Raw genomic sequence first — 14,365 nt, 5'->3', positions numbered from 1 at the left:
ATGTTAATTTAGAAGGTTACCCATGGGCCCCTGTGTGATCCTCCATGTATTTCTGATGTGCTGCCTGTTGTCCTAGCTGGGCGTCAGCTCACGTCGCCTGGCACAGGACACAGCCCATGCTGCTTGTGCTGTGCTTAGTCGCTTAGGCATGTCCGACTCTTTGCGACCCCATGGACTGTAGCCCTCCAGGCTCCTCTGTCCATTGGATTCTCCAGGCAAGACTACTAGAGTGGGTTGCCATGCCCTCCTCCAGGGGATCTTCCCAACCCAGGGATCAACCCAAGTCTGTGGTGCTAGCGGTAAAGAATCTGCCTGCCAATGCAGGAGATGCAAGAGATGCAGTTTCGATCCCTGGGTCGGGAAGATACCCTGAAGGAGGAAAATGGCTGTCCACTCCAGTGTCCTTGCATGAAAACTTCCACGGATAAGAAGAGCCTGGAGGGCTACAGTCCATGGGGTCAGAAGAGTTGGACATGACTGAGCGACTGAGCACAACAACAGTGAGGAAAATGGTGTGAGTGCTTGATATAATTCAGAGCTAAAGGGCACTTGCTTCCACATTGACTTCCTCTTTTTTAAGATAAAATCTCCTAATCTCTCACTGCATAATCCTAGAACAGCCAAGGAATGGCACTTACTGTCCATGGGACATAAATCATGGCCAAGAATAACTTCCAGTCCAAATGAAATTCTATTAAAATGGCCTTAACTTACACCTAGATATAATTCAAAAATACTAGTAAGGAGCCCATTTTACTATAGAAATTAAACATAATCACAGTGCCATTTAAAAATAGTAAGTTATCCTTATTGATGATAATCCACATTCAGCAGGAGCCCAAGTGCCAGATAAATGTAGGCAAAAAAATTCTAGAGAGCATAGAAGGAACACTTGTTTCTTAATATGAATGCCCCTTATTAAATGGTGAAAGATATTTTCACAAGATTTCCTGAATGTCTGAGAACTCATTTTAAGGCATAATAACAGTGAAGAATCTTAATAGTTACTCTCGGAAAGCCTTCAGCATTAAACTAGAGATATAATAGAACTGCACAGAGTGTCTTTCCAAATGTCTTAGAGCAGCTTTGTGCTTTCAGGGTAGGATTTTAACCATAAGCCAAATAATCTTAATGTTAAACGCTTAATGTTCTAATCCCACTCAGCTTTTCTAATTTAAAAAAAAATCTAGAGGCACAAATAAGAGGAATAAATTTTGTTCTAGAAGTAAGTATGATTCATTTTAATGATCAGTCTTTTCACTGTAACTGGATTTCTGACCATTCTCATTCCTGAACTTGATTTTGAACTGCATTTATTTACAAGATTTCTTGTGGGGGTAAATGCCCCTTCAGCTGAACCAAAGATGATCTCATTGTAGCAGTTTCTAAAATACCCAAAAGCATGTTGCAACCTAAACAACCAATGACAAACAAGAAACATGAGATATTTTCACAAATATCACTGAGGTCAGTAGCCTTTAAATGGGATTGTTAGGATGACCATATAAAAATTGGAAAAGGTTTCTGGTAAGTGGAGAAAAGCAAAGAGGTTTATATGCCATGATCGCAGCTGTGTAAAGAGTATCTGCATGTCAACAAAGAACAGAAGATAATATGAAGATAGTTGCATTTGGATAGGATGATCACTCGTGGTTTTTCTGATATATCTTGGAAGGATTTTCTTTGTTATTAGGTTGAATTTTTGATGCTGATGATAAATCCAATACTAAGAGATATGTTAAATAATTGAAAAACCTGGGAACTTTTTTCTTCATAGTTATTCCTCATAAAATTGGCCGAGTCATAGAAGGAAGTCCAGCTGATCGCTGTGGGAAGCTGAAAGTTGGAGATCACATCTCTGCAGTGAATGGGCAGTCCATTGTTGAGTTGTCCCATGATAACATTGTTCAGCTGATCAAGGACGCTGGTGTCACTGTCACACTAACGGTCATTGCTGAAGAAGGTAAGGAACTGTTACACCCGCCTTCCCCAAACTGATCCGAGGGACATAGAGCCTGCAGCAGTACCAGAGCCCCTGCAGTGATAGAACCATTTATACGTGCTGGAGTCTCTTTTTTGCCTTTTCCATTTAATGAATTTAAAAGACAGTTTATTATAAAGTTGTCAGTAGCTCAAGAAAAATAATCCAGCTAGCGAGTGGTGGCCATTTATTTACATGCTGGAGGAGCAAGCACCCGGAGTGAAAGACATGGCTAATACTTTTCAGATCTTATTTTCTTAAAATAATGTCTTAAGTCTCTATTTGAGTGAGAGAAAATCCTCTAAAGAGTTCAAAGAAAGTCACTGTTGATATCAAACCTTTCATGTCAGGCCCATGTCATAGGGTGCCTCGCCTTGCAGGCAGGGTTTCATTCTGGAAACTGCTTTATAAATGCAGGAGCAGGAATATGTAGGAATGGCCAGTAAATAGGGCATAAGACGCACTTAGTGTCTTGCCTTGCTATAAGGCTGCCCTTGATCATTAAGAATTTGTAATTAGGAACCATTTTGAATGGCAACCAGATCATGTTCTTTGCTTATGAATTACAAGGTAACCATTATATAATGCTTACCTTCTATTATTTTTCCTAAAAACTAACAAGAGGCCAAAAGCAGCAAATTTATGAAGTCAGTCTTTCTTGTTAAAATTCTGTATACTGTAATGTGTGTTCATGTCCCACTCCATCCTCTTGCCAGCAGTGACCCTCTAAGCTATCAGTTTTCAGGTTTTTAAATTCTTGCTCCTTCTTTCTTTTCCCTTCCTCCAGCACCACTAACATACATTTGTCTCTAAGGTGTTACATAAATCTCCCTTCTGTCCGAGACTCTGTAGGGGATTTCTCTGTGGACGAGTTTGCCTGGCTGCTCTGAAGTCCTCCTCAGTGGACGCTCCAGTGGTTCCCTACTCTCTGCAAAAAAAGCATTTTTTGATTCTGTTCCCAGCCTGCCTTTTAAATTTTCCTCCCAGTTCTTCCCAAATCCTCTCTTTTTTCTAAATCCTCTTTTCTTTTTGCTGAACTGTGTGGCTGGCATGTGGGATCTTAATTCCCTGGCCAGGGATCAGACCTACACCCCTTGCAGTGGAAGTGCAGTCTTAACCACTGGACTGTCGGGGGAAGTCCCCAGATCCTCTTTTGAACTGGGCCTCATTGGTCTCTGTGCACATGGGCTTCCGATCCCCTATTGCATTCCTTATCTCTGCAATTCGTTGAGTGCTGTTCTTACATCACTATATCCCAAATAAAAGGGTCTGCTCTTTGAAGACAAAGAAAATATTACCAATGGACTATGATACTCGCCGTCTCCCTCATTGCAGGTGAATTTTTTACCAGCTGAGCCACCAGGGAAGCACTGATACTTGCTAGGCACTCAGTAAATTTTTTTTTTTTTTGAAAGAAGTAATGAGTAAATGGATGAATGAGCAAAATTAAGGATATTTTCAGTTCTATGCCAATACCTAGTAGAAGCGATATACACCCAATAGAAGAAGTAAGGCTTTTGACTGACAGAGTTCACTGACACCTATTAGCTAGTTGGCAGGCCTTAAACATGTCACTTAACATTTCTAACCTTCAGTTTTTTTTTTTTTTTCTCAATGCAATGGGAATAATGATATCTATTTCAAGATCACTGTGAAGATTAAAGGTGAAAGTATACATAATCTGTATAAATACCTTAAGGTGCTCATCTAATTGTAGCTGTCATTATTTTACCATATCTTTGCATGGACTCCTTCCTCATTCTAGTCTCCCCTAAGTCTCACTGCCTGCGGAAATAATAATGTTTAGGAAACACTTACTCTGTACCAGGTATTGTCCTGAATACTTCACGTCTGCTGACTCTTAATCCTCACACTAATGCTGCTGCTGCTGCTGCTGCTGCTGCTAAGTCACTTCAGTTGTGTCCGACTCTGTGCGATCCCATAGACAGCAGCCCACCAGGCTTCCCATCCCTGGGATTCTCCAGGCAAGAACACTGGAGTGGGTTGCCATTTCCTTCTCCAATGCATGAAAGTGAAAAGTGAAAGTGAAGTCGCTCAGTCATGTCTGACTCTAGCAACCCCATGGACTGCAGCCTACCAGGCTCCTCCGTCCATGGGATTTTCCAGGCAAGAGTACTAGAGTGGGGTGCCATTGCCTTCTCTGCACACTAATGCTAGGTCGGCACTATTAATTTCCTATTCTATGGATGAGGGAGCGAGCCACAGAGCCGTTAAGAGAACTTGTCCATGGTCATAAAACTAGTGACGGAACAAGTATTTGTATCAGGCACTCTCTCCAGAATCTGTGTGCTCGTAACTGCTGTGCTTTCCCCTTGTAATCTCCTTGTCTGCCCCAGTCTTCCTCTCTTCCCTTTCTCAGCTTTACTTTTCTTCATTGTACTTATCTCTACCTGAGGTTATTGAACTGCAAGTTTATTTCTTTATTGTCATCTCCCCTACTAGAATGTAAAGTCATAAGATTTGTGAGAGATTCTGTTGTGGTGGTGGTGGTTTAGTCGCTAAGTCTTACAAAACAGAGAGAGACTCACAGACAATACAGACTTATGGCCGTCATGTCCAATTCTTTGCGATGCTATGGACTGTAGCCCCACAGGTTTCACTGTCTATGGGATTTTTTCAGGCAAGAATACTGGAATGGGCTGCCATTCCCCTCTCCAGGGGATCTTCCCAACCCAGGGATTGAAACTGGGCATATTCTTTTACCACTGGGCCACCAGGGAAGACCCAGAGATTTTATCATAGTTGGTGCTAAATCCCAAGAGCCAGAACTGTGTTAGCCACATAGTTTGTGCTCAATAAAAATTTTTGAATGAAGCTTATTGTTAATATGAGTTTGGTAAGATTTATCTTAGTGTCTTTACCATGATCTCTATAGCCTGCTTTTTAGCCTTAAATTTGTTCTGTCACCTACAAAGAAAAGCAGGCCTGAGTGCCACAGGAAATGACATTTCAGAGTTCTGAGAAAGATGTATGTGGTGCATTTATATCACCATGCTTGGCATGCAGTAGTGATAGAAACTGCTGGAAGTAGTGGAACCAGCAGTAATATTGATCAGTATTTCTCAAAGCACATATAGAAGCATCAGTGGTTTTTTCCCAGTTCATCATAGACCGGCATTTTTGTAAACTATAATAAAAAGTAAATAATTAAAATGAGAAAATTGTTCTGTCAATTTGTTACAAATTTTTTAAAATTTTTACTCTCAGTATCAGTACACATCTTATTGCTGACTAAGACCACACTTCAAGTAGCCTTGAGATAGAGAAAAAAGTGGTCTTTCTACTGGTGAATAATATTAGTATTTTTTTTTTTCAAAATTACCCTTAATTGTCGATGGTGTTTTCTCTAAAAGGTTGTCCAAAATTACTCATTTTTCTTTCTTTTAAAAATTAGTTTTGGAATTCCCTGGCAGTGCATTGGTTAGGACTCTGTACTTTCAGTGCTGTGGGCGTACGTTCCATGCCTGGTTAGGAACTAAGATCTCCCACAAGCCTCAAGATGTGGCAAAAAAAAAAAAAAATTAACTTTGACATTCTGGTCCAGATACTTCTAAACCTGTGTACTGGGAAATCTTAAGACTTCTTATGTAACGCCAGTCAAAATTTAGGAAAATTAGAAGGGTGGAGATCCATGCTTTAAGGTGTGTTTCAAATGTAGGTGTAGCCTCTTAAAATATACAATCATGTTTGACATGTAAAATCACATTTCAGTGATTATACCTTATTCCATTATTCTCTGTAAGTTTTACTAAACTATGGGAACATTCAGAATCTCTTACTTTTTTAGGTAAAAAAATAGAAAGTGTCCCTTCTGTCCATAAAATCCCATTCATGGAGTTTGTAAGCAGTCCAAGTTTCTCTTTGTATTCCATATAAAGTCTATTAACTGCACTAAAGAGTCAGATGCATATTTATAGCTCGCCAGCTGTTCTTAGAAATCCCACATTCAGATCAATACCTCAGAGCTTCGTTCCTTCCCGTGTGTTACTGCTCCCCGACTCTCCATAGCCATTCGCTGTCTGGAAAAATGGAACTTGTTTCCTTCATCTTCTTTTCCCCCTTTTGCTAGATACAGTTCAGTATTCGTGCTTATTTTGCCAAGTTCCCAAGTCAAATGTCATGTATGGTGCAAAACCCTCAAACACACTCAGGACCCCCTCTGGCTCATGGCACTCCCATGACACCGCCAGCTCCTCACTACAGCGGCTCCTTCTCAAGTCTGGATCATAAACGGACTAGACCTGCTTGTTGTTGCTTGACGAAATCTTTAAAATGTGTTCTTTTTCAAAGTTGATTTCTGATGTTGTGTCAGTTCTTGTTCATTTTTAATGGTGAACCAAGGTACCAGAGGTTACAAGGACTATGTTGGAATGGTTCTGGCAGTCACCTTCTGTTTTCTTTTCCATTTATTTATGTTTGTTCTCACTTGTCTTCATTTTCCTCTCTCATTTCTCTCACCTTTTCCACTGCCAGTGTTTTATGTGCTTCTTTTTATGTCTTTTAAAATACATGTTTGTGTGTGTGCATTTATTTTTGATTTGTATAAATGATATTGTATTATAGATTTTATGCATTTTTTTTTCTTTCTTTCCCCTCAAAACCATTGCTTTCTTCTTTTTATGTCACTTAATTGTTACAGGATCCAATGCAGGATCTTACATGGCATTTAGTTGTATCTTTTCTCTTTTTAAATGAAACGTAATTCATATACTATAAAATTCATTATTTTAAACTATACAAGTCAGTGGTTTTTAGTATTTTCATAAGGTTGTGCAAACATCACCACCAATTCCAGAACATTTTCTCACCCTTTTAAGAAACCACTGCTTCTTTAAGGATTTGCGAGACATTTCATGTAAATGGAATTATATACTATGTGACCTTTCGTGTCTGGCTTCTTTCACTTAGCAGAATGTTTTCATGGTTCATCTGTGTTGTAGCATGTCCGTTTTGGGCTTCCCTGTGGTTCAGACAGTAAAGAATCTGCCTGCAGTGGAGGAGACACGGGTTCAGTCCCTGGATCAGAAAGATCCCCTGGAGAGGGAAATGGCTACCCACTCCAGTATTCTTGCCTGGAGAATTCCATGGAAAGAGTAGCCTGGCAGGCTAGAGTCCATGGGGTTGCAAAGAGTTGGACATGACTGAGTGACTAACATACACACGCATATCCTTTTTATGACTAAAGAATAACATCCCATTATGTGTATATACATTTTGCTTATTTATTCATTATTTGATAGACACTTGGGTTTTTTCCTATTGTGGAAAATGCTGCTATGAACAATGGTGTACAGATTTTTGTACAAATATATGTTTTCATTTTTCTTGGGTATATATCTAGGTGTAGAATTGTTAGGTCATATAGTAACTCATTTTTATCTTTTTGAGGAACTGCCAAACTGTTTTCCCCAACACCTGCATTGTTTTGTAATCCCACCAGTAATGTATGAAGCTTCCAATTTCTCCACATCCTCACCATTTTATTTTGTGTGTGTAAGCCATTCTAGTGAGTGTGAAGCGGCAGTTTTGTGTGTGCAAGCCATTCTAGTGAGTGTGAAGCGGCAGTTTTGTGTGTGTAAGCCCTCCTAGTGAGTGTGAAGCGGCAGTTTTGTGTGTATAAGCCCTCCTAGTGAGTGTGAGGCAGCAGTTTTGTGTGTGTAAGCCCTCCTAGTGAGTGTGAAGCGGCAGTTTTGTGTGTAAGCCATTCTAGTGAGTGTGAAGCGGCAGTTTTGTGTGTGTAAGCCCTCCTAGTGAGTGTGAGGCAGCAGTTTTGTGTGTGTAAGCCCTCCTAGTGAGTGTGAAGTGGCAGTTTTGTGTGTGTGAGCCCTCCTAGTGAGTGTGAAGCAGCAGTTTTGTGTGTAAGCCATTCTAGTGAGTGTGAAGCGGCAGTTTTGTGTGTGTAAGCCCTCCTAGTGAGTGTGAGGCGGCAGTTTTGTGTGTGTGAGCCATTCTAGTGAGTGTGAAGCGGCAGTTTTGTGTGTGTGAGCCATTCTAGTGAGTGTGAAGCGGCAGTTTTGTGTGTGTGAGCCATTCTAGTGAGTGTGAGGCAGCAGTTTTGTGTGTGTGGGCCATTCTAGTGAGTGTGAAGCGGCAGTTTTGTGTGTGTAAGCCCTCCTAGTGAGTGTGAGGCAGCAGTTTTGTGTGTGTGAGCCATTCTAGTGAGTGTGAAGCGGCAGTTTTGTGTGTGTGAGCCATTCTAGTGAGTGTGAAGCGGCAGTTTTGTGTGTGTGAGCCATTCTAGTGAGTGTGAAGCGGCAGTTTTGTGTGTGTAAGCCCTCCTAGTGAGTGTGAAGCGGCAGTTTTGTGTGTGCAAGCCCTTCTAGTGAGTGTGAAGTGGCAGTTTTGTGTGTGTAAGCCCTCCTAGTGAGTGTGAGGCAGCAGTTTTGTGTGTGTGAGCCATTCTAGTGAGTGTGAAGCGGCAGTTTTGTGTGTGCAAGCCCTTCTAGTGAGTGTGAAGCGGCAGTTTTGTGTGTGTGAGCCCTTGTAGTGAGTGTGAGGCGGCAGTTTGGTTTGTACCCCCTGGTGACTACTGAGATTGTCTTTTCATATGCTGTTGGTCACTTACATATCTTTCTTAGGAGAAATGTCTATTCAGATCCTTTGCTCACTTTTAATTGGGTTGTTTCTTTTATTGTTGAATTATAAGGTTTATATTCTGATTTTAGATCCTTATCAGATAAGTGGTTTGCAAGTCTTTTCTCCCATTTTGTGGCTTATCTTTTCACTTTCTTGATATTGTCTCCTGATGCACAGAAGTTTAACGTTGATATAGTCTAAATTCATTGATCTTTTCTTTGGTTGCTTGTTCTTTTGTTATCAGAGCATTATGTGCCTTCAGGATTTATCCAAGTTGCTGGGTAAACGTATTGATTGCTTTTAACTGCTTGACCATTCTCCGTACTGTATATTTACCACTCGTTACTTGTCTGCTCCCCAATAGACAGCCAAATCCACATTGTCTCCCACTCCACATTATCACAAACTATCCTCATACACTTTCGTATATGTATTTTATAAAACTGTGTGAGAATTTATTGGAGTGAATTGATCAAAGAAATTGCTTACTTTGACCAGGTACTGTACTATCAGATTTTCTTCTGTAATTGCGGCATCTACGTTTCCACCAGCAGAACACTGAGGGTTCCTTATCTTCACATCCCTTCCCCCAATACCTGGCCTTATCCAGCTTTCAAGTTGGCTAGGGTACAGTATGGAGAGTGTTACTTCATTGGTAGGTAATTTGCATTTCTCTGCTTACCCATGAATTTGAGCATCTGTTTTTCTTGTGGATTGCCTCTTCAGAATCTTTACTCATTTTTCTTGTGGAGTTGCTGTCTTTTTCTTGTTGGCATTTAGAGATTCCTTATGAATTAGATAGGCATTAGCCAAATTTAGTTTTAGAAAGTACAAATACCTTTTCCCGTCGTCTGTATGTTAACTTTAACTATGGCTCCCTTTATTATACAGATCCTTAATTTAGATGTCACCAAATCAGTCCATTTTTACTTCATGGCTTATACTTTTGAAGTTTTGCTTAAAATAAGGTATTGCTCCCCACCCCATATCACAGAGACTTTCTCTTACATTATCATCTATTAGATTCCTAATTTTGCATTTAGGTCTTTAATCCATTTGGAACCTAACTTTATTTATAGTTCTAGTTTTTATTCTTAGAGCGAGCCAGCTTTTCTAGTGCCAGCTATTAGATAGTAGTACTTCCTCATTGATTTGTGGAGCCATCTCTTCTGTATGTTAACTTCCTCTTTAATCATGCTCTCTATCCTATTCTGCTGGTTTATTATTATCTATATGTATATTATATATATATAATTTTAATATCTAATTTTTAAGAATTTGTGTGTATATATACACACATACATATAAGAACCTCTCATAAGGTTCTTCTATACACACACACACATATATATATACACATAAGAACCTTCTCTCATAAGGTTCTTATTTATTCTTGGTAAAATGGTTGCCAATATATTATGTTTGTTGCTATAGTTTTAACTGTGGAATTTTGTGTTTATCCATCTGAGAAGCCCTCTGAATACACTTCTTCTTAAGTAGGTACATGTAGAAACTCTAGGAAAAGTTTCTCATTGAGGTAAAGATGTACTTAACCCATTGCTTTACTATTTGAAGAGTTTTCAGATAAAATTCAGAGAAAACATAGGCCTGTTTGATACCGTGGAATAAATATTTAACTTTGAGAAGTAGAATGTCTTTTACACATAAATTGGAGATGTTATATAGGATGGTTTGAAGGACTAAAAATTAAAAGAAATACTAATGAAAGTTTATTTAACCTTGGAGGGGGTAGCAAAAAACAACATGTAACTGTAAGAATAAGCATCAATTTGTGGTGCTTTTTGCCTAGCAGTGACGTCTCTTATCCTCAGGAGAAGGTAGAGGAAAATTTGAAATTGATCAGCTTATTTATACTGTCCTGCTCTGAAGTTACCTACCCATTCCTCTAGCCAAGATAGTGAAGCCAAAAAATTATCTAAGTTGGACTAATTAATACAAAGGTACAGTTATCTTTCAGTCATCTCGTTGACAGATGTAATATTTCCCAGCAGATTCTATTGCCTCGATAGTAGCCATGAAGTTACAATGACAGAATTCAACTCTATAATGACTACTCAAGTTTAGAGACAGGTAACTAGAAATTGACATACCCAGTAAGCAAAGGGTGAAAGGACTTCTGGACTTTATAATGGACACAGGAATGTGAATGAGGGGTGATTCCTGCAGTCAAGGAGTCCACAGTCTCGCAGAGGAGACAGGTATTTAACCCAACTCTGACATAATGAGGTAACCGCTATGAAAACTGGGCATAGGGAGCCAGGTAAGATTTCACAGAGGACATGACATTTTTGAACAGGTGATGCCAGGAGTGCCAGGTGACAAATTTGGATAGTACCTCAGGAGCAATAAAAAGTTGCCCTAGGTTCCTAAGCAAGGCCGTGGCGTGTTTCAGTGTCTGTGCCGGGCCTGGAGTCCAGGAGGCAGAATAAAGATGAGACTGGGGGTTAAGGAGGCCAGTGTAAGTAATTTGTTAAGGTAATTAGGGAAATTAAATTCATGATAGTGAATAAACGCACAACAGACAAGTTTCCAGGTCACACCCCTGCCAAAATTTAAAATTAAAAGAATTCATGCTCCACTCTCCCTTCCTGGATCATTTCACTTTAAAGAGGAAAGACAGAACTCTGGATGATTTCTGCAAAGTTGGGCCTCCACCTGTACATCTGGTACATGGTGTTGAAACCCACATAGACACACAAGCCCAGCAGGCAGAGTCGGAGCATCAGAAAGCCTCCGGGGCTGCCACAGCTTAGCCAGATACCATCACTGTCCTCCCACCACTGTTTATACTCTGGCCTGTGTTTTCAGAATGCTTTCAGTTACAAGAAGTTCTTAAATAAGAATAAATTATTTATCTGTGTTTTCAGTCCCAAGAACTTTGACGAGAAACAACTTAATCCAGGCCATAAAAGAGCAGTGCACTTAGTGACCCTGAAGCCCGTTTTCTCCATAGAAACTGCTTCCTAACCATTCAGATTCCGTGTCTTTCACGTCAGCCTTTCTGCCTTCATTATATTCTGAGATTCAGATTTTATCAGTTTCTACATACTCTAACCTGAAAATGGCCCCTACATGGGACATTTTTGCTCAAGTTAGGTCAGTATTTCAGAGTGTACATCTTGAGAGAAATATAGCCCACATCATTTTGATAATTATGATGATAGCCATAATGATCATTTTAATAGAAGCATTTTTTATAGTAATATACCAGGCACTGTTCTAGCATATAGTAACTTAATAACCGTATGAGGTAGCTGTAATTCCTTTTTATAGATGAGATGATTAGAAGCACAGAGAAGTTATGTGTTCAGAAACACACAGCTAGCAAATGATGGGATCTGGCTTAAACCCCCTCAGTCTTGCTCTGAAGTTCATGGTCTTAATCATTAATCTGTGTTCTCCCTCTTTTAAAAATGTGTCACTTTTGACTGCACTGAGTCTTCATTGTGTTGTATGGGCCTTCTCTAGTTGCTGCAAGCAGGGGCTACTCTCTCGTTGCGGTGCCTGGGCTTCTCATTGCTCTTCTCTTGTTGAAGAGCACAGGCTCCTGGGTGCACAGGCTTCAGTAGTAGTGGTACAAGGGGCTCAGCTGCCCCGCGGCATCTCAGACCAGGGATCAAACCCTTGTCCCCTGCATTGGGAGGTGGATTCTTACCCACTGTGCCACCAGGGAAATCTTTTTCTCTCTCTTTGATACTTTAAATAGTTCATGAATTGAAATTTTGGTGTGATAAAACATTAGAAAGTTTCAGCTTTAAAAATGCAAGTTGAACAACCTGAGGAGTGTCTTTTAACTGTCATCTCCCATGAATTGGCATCTAATTCTAGATGCAAGCAGCTACTTAACTTAGTTATGAAATCTGTCAAAGAACAACAGGAATTCTGGAGCTGTTGAGGATGATACAGAAACAAATGTTTCTTTTTTTCGTTTGTGCTGAGAAAACAGAATTAGTAAAATCTTTATAAACATTTGTCAACACTCAGGATGATTGTCTAAGTCTGTGTCTGACACTAGAGTCAGGTGAAATGACTACTGCCATATCGAAGGTGCAGGTTAAGGATATGTGTGTGGTTTCCAGACTGGCCTCTGTGTTCCCGCATTCTTAAACCTGTCTTTGTCACCTAGGGCAGTTTACCAGTTATGAGCAGTGTGCCTGGGAAACCCATAAATTGGTTTACAAGACAAGTTCCTAGAGCTCCATCCTCTCAATAATGATGGACTTTGTTCACTTCTGTTTCCATGTTGGGTGGAAAGGCGACCAAAACAATGGTGCAAGAGGGAGAGTGGGTGCAGTAAGAATGATTCCTGTTTTCTCCAAACATAAACATCCATCAGAAGCCACAGGGGAAAAGACATAACATTTCAGTTGCAGACAACAGTCCCTACCGTTGGGGACTTGTTATTGGCTCACTTTCATAGATCTTCTCAGCCTCCACATTTTTATGTACAAATTCTTATTTTTTTCATTTTTGCCTTTGAACAGAGCATCTTGGTCCACCATCAGGAACAAACTCCGCCAGGCAAAGCCCAGCCCTGCAGCACAGGCCTATGGGACAGTCACAGGCCAACCACATACCTGGGGACAGGTAGGGCTGCTCTTCTCAGGTTTTGGTTTTTTTCTCTCCTTGTCTCCCCACTTTTCATTACCTGCCCACCCACCCCCATCTCCACACAGTTATACAGAGGCCAGCCAGTAAGGTCCAGACGAGACCTCCATCCTCCGATCCCTCTGTCCCTTCCTCCCTCTTCCCAGCCTTGGCCCAGGGTGCAGGGTGACCATCCATTCTGCTGACAGGTGGGGATTAGCCCCTACTCTGCTGCCCTTGGTCCTTCCAGTTTTGGAAGAGAAGCCTAGACCCACATGGATTACTGTCTTCTCAGACTTACCTGAGCAGAAGTTGTGCATAATTTTTTTCTTTTGTTGAATATATTATCCATGAAACAAAAACTAAATTTCCAGAAATTCAGCATCTTCACGGGCATTGGTGCTGCAGGAGAGCCATTTTTCACTGTGACAGGGTCAGCTTATCTGCCCTCCAGTTCAGTGACTTGAGTGCAGTTTTCCTTGATGTAAAATGTGCTAAGACACTCTTACAACAAACAAAAAAACCCAGCATGGAGGTGTTGGTAGACTTTAAGCCATGCTACAGTTAATGGCCAGTTTTTGCCTGGCATCTCTGCTTCAGACAGTCTGCCTTTATAGCAGTTTGTCAGAGGGAGAATGGTAAGGTTCAGCTCTTAAAGGAAAGGAAATTGATCTACCTTTACATTTAGGCTGTTTTTCTTTTTCTCAGTTCTTAAAATGACTTGATTTCTCTCTCCTGTAGAAGTGCCACAGAAGGTGAAATTGGAAAAGATGTCTCCATTTCCTACAGACACTCGTGGTCTGACCACAAGCACCTTGCACAGCCTGACACCGCGACAATTTCGGTCGTCGGCGGTCGGCACAATCAGGTACCAGAGATTTCCCCCCAGATGCAGATTGGTCTCTTCTGTGGCTGAGTCACTGACACTGATGAATTTTAATTGAAGATCAGTTCAGATGAATTTGTTCCCAGATTTGATCATTCCTAAGGACTTACTTTGTGTTTGGCATTCTGTTAGTGTCCACGAGAGAAAGCAAAGAGAGAAAGAGAAGTTTACTTTCTATTGGAGAAATTTGAACCCTTGGTTAAGTACCGAGAAATAGCAGTGTTTTAGCTATCAAAGTAGGATTGGGGGTTTTTTTGTGTTGTTTTCTTTTTTCAGGGAAATTAGTCAAAAGA

The 14,365-nt window shown here is 40.5% G+C and overlaps 1 protein-coding gene across 7 annotated transcripts in view; it reads left to right on the top strand.

The window, feature by feature from the left end:
• MAGI3 (membrane associated guanylate kinase, WW and PDZ domain containing 3) overlaps positions 1-14,365 on the top strand; it is a 259,275-nt gene that overhangs the window by 232,652 nt on the left and 12,258 nt on the right. For all 7 annotated transcript variants that reach the window (NM_001192746.1, XM_005204131.5, XM_024989434.2 and 4 more), the window contains 3 exons: positions 1,778-1,963; positions 13,084-13,186; positions 13,928-14,054. In NM_001192746.1, the coding sequence (NP_001179675.1) occupies positions 1,778-1,963; positions 13,084-13,186; positions 13,928-14,054 (416 nt within the window). The remainder of the gene's footprint in view (positions 1-1,777; positions 1,964-13,083; positions 13,187-13,927; positions 14,055-14,365) is intronic.

Source organism: Bos taurus, chromosome 3 (assembly GCF_002263795.3).
Source record: "Bos taurus isolate L1 Dominette 01449 registration number 42190680 breed Hereford chromosome 3, ARS-UCD2.0, whole genome shotgun sequence".
NCBI classification, from domain to species: domain Eukaryota; kingdom Metazoa; phylum Chordata; class Mammalia; order Artiodactyla; family Bovidae; genus Bos; species Bos taurus.
This window is presented reverse-complemented; position numbering and strand designations above follow the sequence as displayed.